A 17476-nucleotide genomic window follows, 5' to 3' on the forward strand; every position below is an offset into this window, starting at 1 on the left:
TCACAATCATAAGAGTAGGCCAGGGAAGCCTGTTGGGCTCCTGACTGTGGACTTGTCACACTACCACTGTTCTAATTGTGGCATTTCCCCATTGGGAACATTCTTTGTAGTCAAAAGCAGTATCAGTGACAACCACTTGAGTATGTATTGGCCCAAAGGGCCCACTCATCTAGTTACAGTTGTCCACTGTCCAAGCTGAGAGTTAGTCCCAAATCCAGTGGCAGTAGCTTTCCAGCCATGTCCCTGGGTGTTTCCTGGCACCACAGACTTGTACCTCAGTGTCCAAAAGGACTGAAAAGGTTTGGCAGCCTTGGTTGCCATCAGGTCCCCAGCACATCTTGACCAGTGCATACAGCCTCCAGCCCCGCTTAGGGAAGAGGGGACCTTGGCTTCTGCCATCGTCCTGTTTGTTCTTGAAAGGGTGACATCTGGTTAGACGGGCGAAGTGAAGGCATCAGACCAACACAAGTGTAAGCAGCACAGACCTCAGCAGGGCCTCTCAGCCCTCCTGGTCCTCCTATTTGTCCACAGTAAATGTCACAGCTGGCCAGGCATCTTCACCTGCTACAGCCCAGATCTTTAAAATTTGTGGCCTAATGGCCCAAGAGTGAGAATTTCCTTCGTGGGCAAGTCATCAATCTCCTGTTTGGGAACTCCCTGACGTAAATGCTAGGTCCACATTGTCCTACAGCCTGGATCTTCAATTTGTTTCTCTCCTCTTTAGTCTGAAGGGCGTTTACCTCGACCTGTGTCAGGCCTCTGACCTGCGGAGTTGGTTGCCCAGTAGCTAAATAGTTTTCTGGACTTAATTGTCCCCGACGATTGGTGCCAATTGACCAAGCCAGTCAGTCTGACCCTGAGTAACTATCTCATCACCTCGGCACTCATGGTTTCCACTGAAATTCCAGGCTGGGGTTCCAAGTGACCCTAAGGAAATTTATAGGTTCTCGTTCTATTATCCATGGATGCTTATCAGACAAGGGAAGCTCCTGTAGGATAGGCCATTATTTCATTGTGGAGGCAGACACCCACTAACTGGGCTTCCCTGGTGGTACAGTGGTTAAGAATCTGCCTGGGGCTTCCCTGGTGGCGCAGTGGTTGAGAATCTGCCTGCCAATGCAGGGGGCACAGGTTCGAGCCCTGGTCTGGGAAGATCCCACATGCCGCGGAGCAACTGGGCCCGTGAGCCACAACTACTGAGCCTGCACGTCTGGAGCCTGTGCTCCGCAACAAGAGAGGCCGCGATAGTGCGAGGCCCGTGCACCGCAATGAAGAGTGGCCCCCGCTCGCCGCAACTAGAGAAAGCCCTCGTACAGAAACGAATACCCAACACAGGTATAAATAAATTTATTTTAAAAAAAAGAATCTGCCTGCCAATGCAGGGGAAACAGGTTCGATCCCTGGTCCGGGAAGATCCCACATGCCGCGGAGCAAATAAGCCTGTGTGCTACAACTACTGAGCCTGCGCTCTAGAGTCCATGAACCACAACTACTGAGCCCACGTGCTGCAACTACTGAAGCCCGTGCTCCGCAGCGAGGGAAGCCACGGCAACAAGAAGGCCACGCACCGCAACTAAGAGTAGCTCCCGCTTGTCACAACTAGACAAAGTCCACGTGCAACAACGAAGACCCAATGCTGACAAAAATAAACTTAAAAAAAAAAACCCAAAAACCCATGTAGGCAGCCTGTCAGGTAGGCCCAAGTAGTATGTCTTCTGTAGTAAGTTGCATGGTGTCCCCCCAAAAGATATCCCCACCCCAGACCTTAGAATGTGACCTTAATAGAAATAAGGGTCTTTGCAGATATGTGCAAGGATCTCGAGATGAAATCATCCTGGATGAGGGTGGACCCTAAATCCAGTGAGAACTGTCTTTATAGGAGACAGAAAAACAGAGACACAGCCACAGAGAAGACCATGTTGGCAGAGATTGGAGTGATCTGTTTTCAAGCCACGGAGGGCCAGTGATTGATATTAACTACCAGAAGCTGGAAGACAGGCATGAGATTGATGTCCCTAAGGGCCTCCAGAAGGAACAGACCTGATCTGACTTGTTGTTTTGGGGTAATTTGTTACAGCGGCCCAAGGAAACTAATATGGCCTCTTTTACAGCAAGATGAATAGGCCAACTTTGACCAACTTTTGCCAAGAGTTACAAGTTTTGAATTAGGACACAGAGTTTCTTGTTTAAAAAAAAAAAAAAAAGCAGCTTTTCCTTGACTGTCGGAGAAAATCATTGTTTCGAGACACTTGACTTGGCAAGCAGGCCTGAGTCTCGCTGAGGCCCATGGGTTGTGGTCGCTGCCACTGGCAGGCATCCAAGGCCACTAAGAACGAGACCTCTAAACTCACCAAACAAGATACCAGCATAGAGTGAAAATTCTGGACACCAGAGGAATTTCACGCACAGTCACAATTCAGACAGGTGACACATTTCAATACCAACTGCACGTTTATACAATAGTTCATACAATGAATGGGCTGGACCCTTCGCCTGCAAAGTTACTTTAACCGTTTTTTTTCCTCTCTTCACTGCAAGTTTTTTGCCCAAACTCTGTTAGGTGATTTTTCACAGAAACAGAGACCAAGGAGCTTTAACACAGGCACTGCAGTAGCTGGAAGCTGAGGGAGCAACTTGCACCAATAAGCAGCTTTGCACTTACTTTGGGTTTTAAGTGGTCATTAATTCAGCCTCAAACTCACTTTTAACACCCGAAAGCTCCAATCCTACCTCTAGCCACTTGACCTCCAACATTTATCAAGTGGCTTAGCTATCAGATCCCTGGAAGTCCTGTCCCCTAATGCGACCCACGAAGCACACAGCCCCTGAATAGATGGGACCTCTGCCCTCTTGCCAACCACTGAGTTACCAGGTCCGGGGGCAAGTATATTATTCCCTAGCCTGGTCCATGCAGCCTCCAGTCTTCTTTTAAGGGCATTACAACTTTATGAGCTCCACACTGGGCACCAATTTGTCAAACTCATGTACCCGTGACAAGGCAGGGCCAAGGTTAAGGTCTAACGGGCTTGACCAGCAAAGATACAAAGAGATTTACAGTTTATTACTTACATGCATGGTGAAAAGAAGAAAAAGGTTTTCCAGTAAACCTTTCGTCTTGTCTCACGTGCACCAATGACGATTTCTCTCGCAGAGATGCTGGTTAGCCTTGTTGTGAAAGGTAGTTTCTAGAATCAAATGTCTGTGTGACTTTAGTAACAACCACTCTGAACTTCAGTTGCTTCGTCTATAAAATGGGAATAACATTCACTTTAGAATTGTTGTAAGGGTTAAATAAATAATCCATCATGTAAAGTCCTTAATGCCTTAAATGTGTAACAAGCACAATATGTATCTCGACAAACACTGGCCACCATTAGTAAAGTATCCACAGGGTTTCATTCCCATGTTTAACCACCTTAATTATTCCTGTTTTCTTTCTTTTTTGTTTTTTGGCCGCACCTCAAGTGGCTTGCAGGATCTTAGTTCCCCGACCAGGGATTGAACCTGGGCCCCGGCAGTGAAAGCACTGAACCACCAGGGAATTCCCTAAACTGCTTTTTTTTTCCACCTTAATTATCCCTAAAAAAAAAAAAAGTCAGGGAACCAATAAATATTAATCTCCTATATAAAGCTTCCACTAAGACTTGAAAATCATGTCCCAACATTTATCCAATTATTTGGGAAGGCACTGTAACAGCAACACTAAATCTAGCCCGATGACCTTACCCCATCCAGCCACTTTGCAGAGGAAGAGGGTTAAGTATGGTATCACCATACTTAGCAAATATCCCTCACTGTCCCCTGTGGAGGTCAAGTTTTCACTGATCTGCTCAATATCCAGGGCTGCTAAAAAAACCTAAGTGGGAGGGACAGTTCTTAGTGTGTTCCTTCTACACCAGACTTCTGGGGGTAGCCACATCTATTCACTCAAAAGATAACCTGGAATGTTTCTTTAAGCGTAGTGTTGCCCAGTACCATTACGTCATCTTTTAAGGATGGGTGATAGAGTGGAAAAGGCTGGACCGAGAATCAGGAGAGCCAAGTTCGGGTCCAGGTTGTCACACAAGGCTGTCCCTCAACCAATCTGGGCTTCAAAAAAGGTAAAAAAAATAAGGGAGGGCAGGGTCACAGTAGATGATGATCAAGCTCCCTTCCAAGAAACCCCCCCCAAAAGCCATTGGCACCATTTTTCTTAGGGCAGGTGTCAGGAAAAGCAACTGCAACTCCTCTGCAGACTTTATCCAACATCTTCTTTAACGGTGGAGGCCTTACTCCAATATGCAAAGTAAATTAGGAGCAAGGCCATTTAAAAGCCACTCCTCTCTCGCTATCCTGTAAATATAAAAACGCTTACTTTGCATTTGAGTGGCTCTGGTCCCTGGAGACCAGAGCTCAGCCCCCGCCACAAGTCTGAGCAACTCAGCTACCAGATCTCCCAAACCCTCCCTGAAACACAGACACAGTTCACAGCTTTCAATATGTTTCCTTTTATTTTGAAATTGAAACAGCGGAATGAAGTGATTTGTAGCTGAAACAACCTTCACAGGAAAGAAAACGGGAGCGCGCTCATCCAGCAAAAGAACAAACCCCAAGAGTCGGAGGCAGCCGCCCCACCTCCCCAGACCAAGCACAGAGCAGGTTAAAGGGTGGAAGGAAGGGTACAATCAAAACCCGGTGGCGACGGGCCGGCAGATTCCCAGCCAAGTACAATTTTCAAAGTGGCCGCAGTTACAGAATACGGTTTCACAATCACAGGCATGAGCCCCCCTCCAGCCCCCACCCATGTTTTGCATTTATAAAAATACATTTTTCACTCTCCCGCGTGAGTGATGTCTCAGGACCAGACACCAATTCACTCTGCCTCAGGGGAGGGGACTCTTATTCTGGTTTCTGGCACCAGGATCAAGATGCTGGAGAAAAGGGGAGACCTCAAATGGTGGCAGAGGATTTTTATTCCTCCTGCTAACTCATTATCGGCTGAAATTCATCTTGAACACCTTTGCACTGCAGTAGGTTACAGAAACTTTGCATGGAAGTGTTACAGGTGCTCCCCCAACCCCCCGAGGTTGAAATGGTGAGACCAGGCTTTAGCACCCCAACATACACAAAGCCTTTGTTCTTGGTGGGGGTGAGTGAAGTCACCTGGCTGAGAAGCAACAGGGAGAGCACAGGTAGGAACTCACTGGCAGGTATGGCGTCTGGGGTGGGGCAAGCCAGGGGGCAGACTGTGAAAGCTGAACCTGTTAGAAGAGCACATCATCTTAAACAAGTGGAGAAAATCGCCAAAGAGTGAAACTTATTTGCGGGGGAAAAAAAGAGAAAAGTTTGGGGAATTAAAACAATCCAGCAGTCACTGGAAAATGTCTCCCTCTTAAAAATTTTTTTTTTTTGGTTTTTTTGTGTTTTTTTTTTTTAATTTTTTGGAAAGTATTTTTAAGGTAATATTTTTCTTTTCCTTTGGAAAAAGAAATCTTTTTCCCCCCCTAATCTAAGCAAGTGGAGTTGCCACTACCTAATTTATCTCTATTGTCTTGCTAAGAGGTAGATAAAACAAAAGTGAAATGGGGCTTCTATGAGGAGGTCCATTAGAGGGTGGGGAGGGGCTGGGATCGCCCAGTGGAACTCCCCGACTACAAAGACTCCTGAGTGACCAGAGGACCAGGCCCTCGGACTCTCAGGATAAGGGGTCCTGCACCACCTGTCCTTCTAGAGCCAACCGTCCCCGTGAAGACTGGGAAGGGGTACAGAGGAGGTGGAACATCTCCAAGAAACCCTGTTGAAGACGTCTTAGCTCCAGCTTCCCCGGGCTTCCTGGCTTTGGGGCTGAGTAGTGGGTTCCAGGATGAGCCCCACATCTCACCTCCAGGCAGCCCCCTCTGCAGGAAGAGAGGAGGCAAGTCCTCTCCTCACCCTCTGGTCCAGTAAGATACAGCAGGTGAGGGAGGGACAGGCTGAGGGGAACAAGGTGAAGCATAGGACCCCGGGGGCAAGGAAGGCAGAAAGGGGGGCCTAACGGCCAGTCCTCCCAACCCAACCGATGAGTATCTAGCAGGCATGCCTGGTCCTCAAGGACAAACCTTTTGTGGCACAAGCCTCAGCTCACTCCTCCTGACTGGGATCCAAACCCTTACTCACCAGTCCCAGCCCTTGGTTCTAATCTCACTGTGAGGATTGAGGTAGTTATCCATTTATACTCGTAGCATCCATCACCTGTGCTTACTCAGAACACATGCCCCGAGGAGCTTCCTGCTATTTCACTTAAGGAAAAAAATTCTTTCTTTTGTCTTGTCCATCCAGATTCAACCAGACTAAGGCACCAGGTAAAGGTGCCATCAGACTGTGCCCCCAAGGAGTTGCACAGGGCCGAGGGTCAGGGTTGGGGCTCCGGCCCTCACCCTCTAAATCCACCTTCGGTCATGAGGCCCCCTCCCTGTTCTGTACCCCAATAGAGAAGCCTTATGTATCCAAAGGAAAGAAACTGAAGTTTTTAGCTGGTGTTCCTCTAAGTCTGAACACAAGAGGAAAGTCCTGCATCTAAATCACCAAGAGTTTGGAAAGAAAATGGCTTTATGTCCCCTGGCATTGAGGATTCTTCTATCTTCCTGCAGCTATGGTGGCAGGCTGTGCTATTTTCCTCCTACCAGTTTTCAACGAATAGGCAAAAGTTGGCAGGGTTTGAACGTCAAAGCCACTAGGATCTCCCCACCAACGCTTCAGGGGGGAAAGGGGACTCCCCACCCCTGAGCCAGGAGGAGGAGGCAAGGCTGGACTGGAGGCAGAAGCTCGGGCAGTCCCTCTGGGGCTCTGTGAGGTAGTTATGTAGCACTGCTGTTCCCAGTTTGGCAGAGGGTATGTCTGGGGTGGGAGGAGGGGAAGGCACCCTGGAGAGCTAACTGAGGCCCCTCCTCGTTGCCAGTCTGCCAGGCCTGAAGAGAACTCGCAGTGCTGCCTCTGCAGTGGGGTCGGGGGACAGAGCACAGCCCCACTCGGAGGAGCCCCGAACTCCCCCTCCTTCTCCAAAGTGCAACCAGGAGCCATCGGACCCCCTATCTCAGCTCCCCGCCCCTTGGCACGTACCGCCCCCAATCCCCCAGGAGCCTCAGAAGGGAAGGGACGGGTCTTTAAGCCCACGCTGTTTCCGGGAGCCCTTCCCCCACTCAGACAGCCCAGGTCTATGTCGAAAGATGGTTATTGCTTTGATTCAGAAATGGCGTCTCTCAGCCTCTGTCTGTCTGTCTTTGGCACAGAGGAAAACGGACACACAGAACCAACTGGAGTGTTCCCCTCCAGTGTTCTCTGGGTTTTACACAGGGTCTTTTCTGCCAATCGTGAGGCATGACTTAACAGCCCCCAACCGCCCCCCAGAAGTGGAGAGCTCAGGGTAAAGGGAAAAAGACTGAGAAGGACCAGGTGAAGGGGAGGAAAGAGAAGGTGATGAAACCCCCTGTCCCTAAAAACAGCTCTCTCCTCCCCAGACCCCTCCCTAAGAGCCAAGTCCACAACCCCAACTGCAAAAGGCAAGCAGACCCTCGAGGGGATTCAAGCCATTGGGTGTCACTGTCAGATGCAGCTTCAAAGTCAGGGAATCAAACCATTTTGGTTTTTTACGTGTTCCACAGAATTAAACAATATATCCTAAAGTGATGGTCCTTTCTTCAAAATATATATGTAGCTCACACACACATCAGAGCACAGAAGCTGTTTTTTTAAAAGTCGTTTTTCTCAAATCAACCAAACCTCCCAAGTGCGTTTCACGTTATCTCACCAAGGATTGGGAAATGGAGGTGATGTGCAGGCGGGCATGAGGTGCCCAAAGCCCTCGTCTATAGGTCAAAGGCAGACCCACCAAGACAGGCCTTTTATCCTGCTAAACCTTAACCACCAAACCATATTCCTTTGCTTTCTGGTAGCGTAACTTCCACCATTTTCCTGCTGGGCGAGTATCAGCCGTGCCTAATCCAAGTCAAGTTTGACAGTCCCTTGCCACACTCCTGGTCTCTTCTGGGAGCTGAATCAGCGAAAGGGAAAGGAAGTGGGCTTCAGGTGTGAAGGGAGCCGGATCCCAAGGAAACTGAACACTGCAACAATCACATTTCAGGTACTGTGGGGATTTTATTCTGATGGTAGTTTGAACCAGATATCAAAGCATGCTTGCTGCTGGAAATTCACCTTACATCACTAAATGGCCGACGTCTGAACGTTATCTGCTTCATTTTGGAAATAAAGCGTATAGAGCCAGAAAGAGAAGTTGGGAGACCCTTTTTTTGTGGTTTGGACAGGTGGGAAACTTAATTATACTGGCCTGATATCCACCCTAAATGCTTTCCTGCTTCCTCCTCTTTGGGGTAGACAGTTCTGGGGGCTATAAAGGAATGTCAAGGGGAGAAAGTGACAAGACACAAATGAGGCAGGAACCTGTCCCCAGTCACATTCCCGAATCCCCTGCCCCTCCTTGCCACCCACCACCCTAAATCAAGAATTTGGTAAGTCTGGGTCCACAGTTAGAGTCCATCAGATCAATCGAAAGAAGACGGGGAGACAGAGGGGGCAGTTAACTGTTTGCCCCTTGGTCTGTTGATAAAAGACCAAGAATAGCAAGATGGGACTGAAATGAAATAACAAGAACAAAAAGTGAAAAGCACTGCAACAACAAATCAGGTGGACCTCTCTGAGGGCGAGAGGATGGCTTTTTCTCTTCCACTAATGGAATCTTGGCTCCCATATTTTTAGACAGAGAAGTATAGATTTTTTAAAGGGTATCTTTTTTAGTTATTATTTCTCTCCTCGATAAAACGGAGGCAATATTTTTAAATATCTCAACAGCACCACTGGTGGGAAAAACCGACTGGGGTGCCCTTTAAGCAAAGCGGGGAGGGGAGACCACAGGCCGGCTGTTGGAGGCTGTTGTTTCGCCCTTGGGGCCACAGCTCTGCTGGGCCTGTTAATCTCATCAGGCAGGATTTTCCTGGGAGAGGCTGGTGGCTTAGAGATCAGAGCCTGGCCCTGGGCTCTCTCACACATGGGCCTTCCCCCACTCGGCCCAGCCTCCGTCCAAGGGGCAGCTCCAGCTGCCTTTCCCACAGGGCCTGTTCTCCATAGAGAGTTCCTAAAGGGTTACACTGGCTCATGTTGTAAGAAATTATGAAACATAACTTTCTCGTTTTTTTTCTTTTCATTAAAAAAATAAAATATTCAAGACTATCAGCTTCTCTTTTGCTTTGCTTTTCTTTTTTTATATAAAATATCAGCAAGCCGCAAAGAAAAAAAGATCAAAACAAAGAGGTGGGGGGAACAAAAAGGAAAGTAATTGCTGAGGTAACTTCATACCTTGAGGTAGTTTACTTCGCGCACAGCATTACCTGACTGACTCCGCCCACATGTCAAGGTTGTCTGGTTGTTACTGTCGTTGTTGCAATGTCGGAAGGAGGGGAGTCCAGAGCATGGGCTCTTCCACATGCGGGAGGCCTTCCTCCCTTCCCAGCACACTTGATAGCATTGTCCAAGGTAGCTAAAGTGCACCACCTGGCTAACATGCACTGACAATCAGTACATTTGGAGGGGAGGCCTAACCTCATTTAACTGATGGCTGATGTCTTCCACAAGGGCTGAACTGAAAACGGGATCTTGCTGAGCCTGGAAAATTAATAAATTAAGCTTGTTTACCCCTTTGTGCATAATGTTGCTGGTAAGTTGAATTTTGTTTTTTTTAGGCACACATAACATCATGCCAACGACTCGTGGAGGCAGAAGCCATCAGTTCAATATGCCTCTAGGATAAAAACAGAAGCCATCAGTTCAATATGCCTCTAGGATAGAAACAGAAGCAAATTTTCTCTCCAATTTACTGAACAGTCATAAAAGATGCCAAATGATGGACTTCAGCTTTATCAGGAGCCTAGGGTCGGGTTCCACGTCCCACCACCACCAAGGGAACAGTGCCGTGGGGGGGAGTGCCCCGCAACCCCTGCTTCTGGGAACCAGCCCTTATGGGAGCACATGGGCTGGCGTGAGGGCACAGTGGCAGCCTTTGGGGCCACTCAAGTCCTCCATGGAACTGAGACTTTATCAAGGGGCGTTAGTGTCCCCTTCCCAGTGCTCGTATCCAATCATTAAAATAGACTTTAAAAAAATATAAAATCTGCCTGAGAATGATAGGAATCAGGGACAGTACAGTGGTCAGCCCCTATCCCGCTGAGCAGTCAGTACCACCCATGTGCACCTGGACATGACGTGGGACTTACATGGTTAGAGGGACATGAACGGGGCGGGAATCCTAGTGGGGAAGCCCCAACAGAGCGGGAAATTTGAACCGTGCCAATTTTTCAAGGTGGTGATCTGGAATCAATCAGCCACAAGGGCACTCCTTTTAAACGTGGATTCCTGTATAGTTCAATCACCTTTCTCCCCATTTCTCCCCCATTCTTTATTCCTTGCCGTTCCTAATGGCTGCTTAGGAAGGGATTGGAATTAATCTACAGATGCCGATGTGTCCTCTCCCTTCGAGTCAATAACGTAAGCAAAGCAATGGACTGGTTCTCACTTTTGCCAGTAGCAGAAAGGTAACATAACCAGTGTGAATATACAAAAAGGCTATGTCAGGGCACAAGAATAGAGGTATTTTAATCAATAAACCAAGTAGAAGGTTGGAAGGATCTTAGGGTCAAGAAGTAAACCATCCTTTGAGGTTGATTAAAACACCCCTCTGCGTGTTTTAAAAGCCTGAAGGAAATTTTATTTCTCTTCCCACTGGGGTCTGACCCACCCTCTCGGTGGGACCTGGAGAACTTAAAACAATCCACGTTTAAAAGCACCCTGAGCTAGAATTTCCACGGTGACACCCTCAGGGGTGGGCAGTGTTGGGCCAATTGGTTGGGTGTTCAGGGCTGAGAGATCAGGGTTCCTCACTGGAACAACCTCCTCAAGCAAGTGGGCAAACCTGATCTACATCCCGGCCCAAGTGTCCCTGATTCCCGCTCATTCTCAGGCCTGCTGGGGAGAACGTGCTCTCGATTTCGGCCTGTTGTCCTTGAGCCGACATGACGGGAAGGGGCCGGTCACTTCCTCCGGGCCTGGGCCTGGTTACTCTGTCCCTTTTGGTGCAGCTGTTTGACTTGGGCCAAGATGTCTCGTATCTTCCGCTGAGCCATCTGCAGACAGAACAAGTGAGAGTGAGGGTCTCCGAAGGTGAGGAGATATATAGCCTTACGTGAGGAGAGAAGCCATCAGGGTCTGGACACCAGCGGCAACCACAGGTCATGTTGGACTTGTAAGAAAAGTAAGAGAAGACTGAGGATTAGAGTGACCATAAGTTTCTTTGCCTCCGAGCAGACCCTGAGCAGCCACTGGATTCATACAGAGGAAGGGAGGATAAACAGTAGTATAAACTCATTCATCAGAATTTAAAACATGACCAAGTTGACACACGTAACTGAACTCAAGGGGGAACTCCCAGAGTTTCCAGGAGCATGTGTTGTCAGAAGGTCAAAAAGCAGGAGACCTCGTCACCAATCACAACTCCATTACGCATGTAAATATCCCAGGAAAGGGGATGAACTGGGATAACCAAAAGGTAGTGAAAGAAGCTCCACTGTGAAAATGGACAAAACACCAAAGGACTGGTATCTTTACTCTTTCCTTCTTAAAGTGTCTTCCCTATGAAGAAAGTTTTATAAGGGAAATCAACTGTAGAATGGGATTCTCTTGACAGAAATTTACCGGGATGTCTCCTTTCCATAAATTGAGTGCTTGATTTCTTGGTTAAAGAGAAAGTTGGTCTAGGTTGGGGAAAGAATGTGGAGTCAATATTTATACATTAATTCTTACTCTGTCAGCCCTGTGCTTGATGTTTTACATAGTTTTTCACTGAGTTCTCATTTTAACCAATGAAAAATGTCACCACTTTGGTATTTAATACACCCTGGCTCTCTGCATCCCTGGACATAACATTTAAATCTCACATTCCTCATTTGTACGATGAGGCTGTTATGAGGATTACATGAGTTAATAGAGACCACACAGAATAATGCTTGGTGTAGCAGCAGAACCCATAAGTCTTAAATATTTCTGTGGCTATTAATGGCTCCCAAAGGGCTGTCAGAGAAAGTTGTCACGCTACGCTGGGGTCTGGGCTCCTGTCTTGCCCTTGATTGCGTGAGCCGCCCCAGGTGGGCCACAAGCCTGATGTGACATGCTTATCCTCTGTGAGTGGAAGGGACTTATCCAGTAGTCTCCACATCCCTTCTAGCTCCAACACTAAGGGGTTTTAGGAAAACCCCACTAGCTTCCAATCATCCTATAATTTGAACCTGATACCTGCCCTCCTTTCTAGACTCTGGGGTCAATCCCAATGCTGGGCACTGCTGACTGGCTTACTGGAAGCACTGCAGGGATAGATGGTGAGTTCCAGGAAGAGAACAGGAGGGTGGAAGAACTGGAAGCAAGGATGGAGCAGTGGCTCTGGGAAAGGTGAAGGAACTGCACTGCAAACGGGCAACCCAGGATGTTATTCCATGAACAAGGCTGGGTGGTGGATAAGACACATTTCTCTCCTTATCCAGTGCAAAAGAGAAGGACTAAGGTTAGACGACGGGGAAGACTATTATATAATATATGATACACCATAGTTATTACATAATACAGACGACCTATGAAAACGGTCAAATCACTGTTCCTACAGCCTTCAGAGAGAATAAAACATCTACACCTCACACCCTTACACCGGGAAGGAAAGAATGACCCAGCCCAGAGGCGGGCAGAGTGCACGGGATTTGTCGAGGTCATGCTTCTGGAGCCCTGCCGCCCTCCCGTGATGGGGGAGTAACATGTGTACCTGGCTGGCATAGAAATGCCCAATGATCTTGACGATGACCTGGTCGTTCTCATCAGGGGTCTGGTCTCTTGGCACCACCACCTCAGCTGCTGTCAAATTTTGCAGCTCATTCACCTGGGGACAGGGGCAGAGAGGACAGGTCAGAGAGGAGCTCAGGGTGCTATCCACGTCAAACATGGATGGGACTGGAGGGTCAAGAGCTTGGTCACTAGCAGGTAGAAACTGGAGGAGTCAGGAGCTGGGCTTGGGAAGTGGAATCAAGTAAACGGGCAAATTGGGAGTACGCAGGCTGAGCCGGCTGGAGGAGCTGGGGGCCGAGGAAGAGCTGTTGGGTTTGGGGACTAATGTCCAGAGCTTTCTACCTGACCGTCACGGCTCACCGTTTTGCCACCTTTGCCAATGACCCGGCCAGCTGCCGACGCTGGCACCCGGATATGGGTCTCCAGCTTTACTTCCTCCTTGGGACCAAAGAAGTTTTCCTCCTTGAGTTTTCCGTAAATTCTTCCCTGAGCCTGAGGAGAGGAGGTCATCTCTGTGTCAGCGGGCCGCATGTGTATGACGAAAGGGAAGCTCCCCAAGCCCCACCCCTTCCTCCTCTGGCCCACAGGCCCACGCCCACTCGGGGTGGGTCACCATCCAGGCCAAGTGATACGAAAGGTGCACAGGACCGACCTGCTCACTTGTAACACTGGGGGGAGCCCGGGCAGAGTAACTGAGTATGAGTACATAGCTCCCCAGAGGAACACAGCACCCAAGCTACAAACCAAACCTATGGGGTCTGGGATGCTTGCGTGGACTTGGACAAGCTGTGGCTGGCAAGTCAAGGCCCTGAGTGGCAGCTGGTGGGAGTCACCCACTCAGAGGGCGGGCTCTTGGTCACTCCACACAGTCTAGAGAGCTGTCCCCGCTCTCCATCCCTCCCTAGGTCAGAATAAGCTATTAGCTCTTTGACTGTCTGCCCAGAAGTTCGAGAACCTCGGCACGTCATAGGGACATACAGGAGAGAAGGGCCTTCCTTAGTCACTAAGGCAGAGGGCGAGGAATAAGCCCTCAGACTGCCTTGTTTCCCACGTGCCTATTCACTCTCAGGAAGCCAAGAGGGAAAGCAACAGAGTTCCCGCTTGACGTCAATTTGAAAGTAGCCTTGCAGCCCTGTGTTTTGCAGGGAAGCTTAAACACATGACGCAGATTTGCACTCCCATCCAAACTCGATTCCTCTGGGTCCTATTTGGAAAAACAATAAAGATCGCAACCTTGAATTGGGCCTCTGGGGGTCCAGTGATGATGACCATACGAAGTTTGGAGTCCGGAGTTTCAGGAGGAGCAATCTACAAAGCAAACGCCCATCAGAGAGGTGCCCTCTACCTCCACCTCCTCCAGACCTCTACCACCACCCTGCTTCCACTCCCCACTTGTGATGGCCAGGGGAGGGGAGAACAAAGACCCCGAACCCCAAGGCTATTGCGCCTGCACCAGAACTCTTATGAGGGCATGGGTGTGTTCGTTTCTTGACATTTTCTAAGTAGGGACACCCCGCCCACACCCCATCTCCCCCACTCCCCAGCAGGTTTCAGTAGAGTCCTGCCAAGAGGGAGGGGCACAGAAATTTAACAAAACATTTGTTCACTGTGACAGGTTCTCCATGGCCAGGGTAGGTGGAAAGACGGCTAACATTTACTGAGCAACCACTGTGCACCAGGCACTGAGCCAGGGGCTTTGGCTGCATTACTTCAGAGTATCATCATCCCTACTGTACTGATGAGGAATCGAAGGCTCAGGACCTATAGCTCAGAAGCTACGATCTGAACCCAGTCAGTCTTGCCCGAACTGAAGTTCTCTTCTGTGCGACAGTACCACCTCCTCCCTTAGCCTGAAAGCCCAGGAGCCTGGAAGGCATCCCACGGAGGGCGAAGCGAGGTCAAAAGCAAAGCATCCGCCTAACACTAGACGGAGCAGGTCACCTTGATGGAAGCACTGGCGAAACGGGAGAGCTGTTTGATGTGCTGCCCCTTCTTGCCGATGATGGCGCCCACTGCCTGGGCAGGAATGAACACCTGCACCATCTCCTGCTCTGGAGCCTGCTGCCAAGACAGGTTATGTTATTAACGCAGGTCAAGGGACACAGCCCGGAAGCCCTCCGTGGCCCTGCCCTGCATCCTCAAGGAGGGAAGGGTGCAGCGGCCACCCTGGGCTACATGCTCTGTGGCTCTTTGTAGCAGAGGGACAAATGGAAGAAGCCGGGCAAGACAAAGAGAAAGTGCTGCCAGCATCTGAGGCTGCCGAGCACAGGGCTGGTGCTCTGGAGGCTTGGCGCCAGTGGCTGGGAGCCCTTCCCTCTCCCCACAAATCCCCAAGCGTCAGGCTGCCACAAAGAGTTGGACCCTGCAGCCGCATGGCCCAGGGGTCCCCTGTAATAAGACCCTGCACCTACCATAAAGGAGCTGTAGGGGGCAGCTCCGGTGACGCTGCTGGGAGGTGGTGGGACTGCACTGGAGGAGGCTGGAAAAAGGCCTACAGCAGCCAAGTTCAGGCCGGGGATGAGGTGAGACTGCAGCTGGGGAAGGAAGGTGAAGAGAGAGAGGTCGGCTCATTCTGACAGGACCTGGTGGCCCTTGTACGTGGCCCTGGCTGAACAAGAGGGTGAGTGGGCCTCAACAGCGGAATGACGTGCTTTTGCCCCAAACCTGCCTGCCCTTCTGGTTTTTACACACACTCACATGTACACCGAGGGTTCTCGCTGGACTAAGAACCGGCAGCTCTGAGAAGGCCCAGCGTCAGACCCTCTAGCGTCAAACCTCTCTAGTGGTTTACTGCGCTCTGACAGAAACATACCTCTGACTCAGCCGATGACAAGGAAGAGGAGACACATCTCTGACTTTTAGGACTCACCTTTTTGGTCACGTGTCCCACATCCTCACTCCCCTTTAAAAACCAGATGAAAGTTATGGACCCTCTCCCCACTAAAGTGCACATAAACACAAACTTTACAGGAGGATCATAGACCTCAAAGCCCAAGACTGGACTCCCACTTGCACCCCAGGAATCAAATGAAGAATCCCTATAAATTTAATTTAAAAAGGATTCTGGTGAACCGAGGTCCAAAAGCAAAGTAAAGCTCCAAGGCCTGGGCTGCGCCCTGGTGGCGCAGTGGTTGAGAGTCCGCCTGCCGATGCAGGGGACGCGGGTTCGTGCCCCGTTCCGGGAAGATCCCACATGCCGCTGGGCCCGTGAGCCATGGCCGCTGAGCCTGCGTGTCCAGAGCCTGTGCTCCGCAACGGGAGAGGCCACAACAGTGAGAGGCCCACACACCGCCAAAAAAAAAATTTTTTTTAAAAATAATAATAAATAATAATAAATAAATAAATAAATAAATAAATAAAAATTGTTCCCTGAAAGCCATTCGGGAGTTCTTCAGGTCTTTTGAGCACGAGATGCCCGTTCTCTTTACTTGGCACCTTGCAAGAAACGCTGTACTTTCCTTTACCACAACCTGGTGTCAGTAGATTGGTTTTGCTGCATGGTGGGCAAGCGGACCCAAGTTCGGTTTGGTAACAATGTATTAAGAATTCTGTCATCGGGCCATATTGTAAGCAGTTTTGTACCAGGTCAAATGACTTGAAAGTCACGGGCAGCAGAAGCATCCAGGCTCTGCCCCAAGGAGGCTCCAGCATGAGTTACCCCAGATCTGCACCTCTTGAGAATGGAGAGGGTAGTGGTCAGAGCTGGATGTGTCCCCTCTCCCAGTCTTGGGTCTCTACCTATGTTGTGTAAGAGTCAGGCTCCCCACTGCAGAACACAAGGTTACTTCTTTCACAGGCATAATGGAGGATTACAGGACTTCACACAAATCAAGTTCCTGGTAGTCTATGATCAGGAAATGTCAATTTCTTCTTTCCTTAATTGATGCTTGACAGTGTGGTGCTGTATTTGATACAAGTACCTGGGCTTGGTGCAGGGCGCTGGGTAACTTGGTTCTTCCCTCTGATCACAACAAAGGCCTCCTGATGCGGAGATTACATGGGCTTTGGAGTCAGACTTGCCTCAGATCCTAGCTCTGCCACTTTCTGGTCATATGCTCTTAGGAAAGGAAAAAAAGAAAAAGAAAAAGCTCCAAGGCCCCCCAGCCTGTGAATGCCCACCTCACTGGAGACCCACTTCTGCCATGGCTCAGGCTCACAGAAGGGCAAGCAGAGGCACCCAACACTCACACTCATGGCAGCCACGTCATTCTCATAGGCTTCCCGAACTTTCTTCATGATCTCCTGCTCGGCCCGGCAGCAGTTCTCGATGGCACCCTTCACAGTGATGGTCCTCTCCGGGTTATAGAGGGTGAGGTCCTGTAGCCTGGGGCAGGGAGCAGAGCAGTGTCAACCTTCCGCTGACAGACCGGGACCAGGACACAGGTCCTGGCTGGGGCCGAGAAACAACGATGCCATTTCTGCAGGCTGTTTAGTTTTGGGCAAATAGCTCTCTCTGCTTCTGGCCTTCGGTTTGTAACCGGGGCAAGGATTCCCCACAGGGAGGTGAGGATACTCAGAGCAGACTGGTAAAACAAGGAGGATGCTCATAACTGGAAGCTGGTCCCCAACGGTGCCAGGCAATCCATGTCCTGTGCCCTTAGGAACAGAGCAGTTACTTTGCCCACGG

General features: G+C 49.6%; 1 protein-coding gene across 2 annotated transcripts in view; it reads right to left on the reverse strand.

Annotated features, from left to right (window-relative positions):
- Nucleotides 1-10670: 10670 nt before the first annotated feature.
- Nucleotides 10671-17476, reverse strand: part of IGF2BP1 (insulin like growth factor 2 mRNA binding protein 1) — a 39800-nt gene continuing 32994 nt past the window's right edge. The window contains exons 9-15 of one of the 2 annotated variants that reach the window (XM_007465090.1): nt 17038-17173; nt 15261-15383; nt 14791-14910; nt 14083-14157; nt 13210-13341; nt 12830-12943; nt 10671-11147 (exon numbers count right to left, since the gene is read on the reverse strand). In XM_007465090.1, the coding sequence (XP_007465152.1) occupies nt 11055-11147; nt 12830-12943; nt 13210-13341; nt 14083-14157; nt 14791-14910; nt 15261-15383; nt 17038-17173 (793 nt within the window). In that variant the 3' untranslated portion in view covers nt 10671-11054. The remainder of the gene's footprint in view (nt 11148-12829; nt 12944-13209; nt 13342-14082; nt 14158-14790; nt 14911-15260; nt 15384-17037; nt 17174-17476) is intronic. The other variant, XM_007465091.1, reaches the window with a different exon arrangement.

Source organism: Lipotes vexillifer, unplaced genomic scaffold, assembly GCF_000442215.2.
Source record: "Lipotes vexillifer unplaced genomic scaffold, Lipotes_vexillifer_v1.1 scaffold591, whole genome shotgun sequence".
Taxonomy (NCBI): Eukaryota; Metazoa; Chordata; class Mammalia; order Artiodactyla; family Lipotidae; genus Lipotes; species Lipotes vexillifer.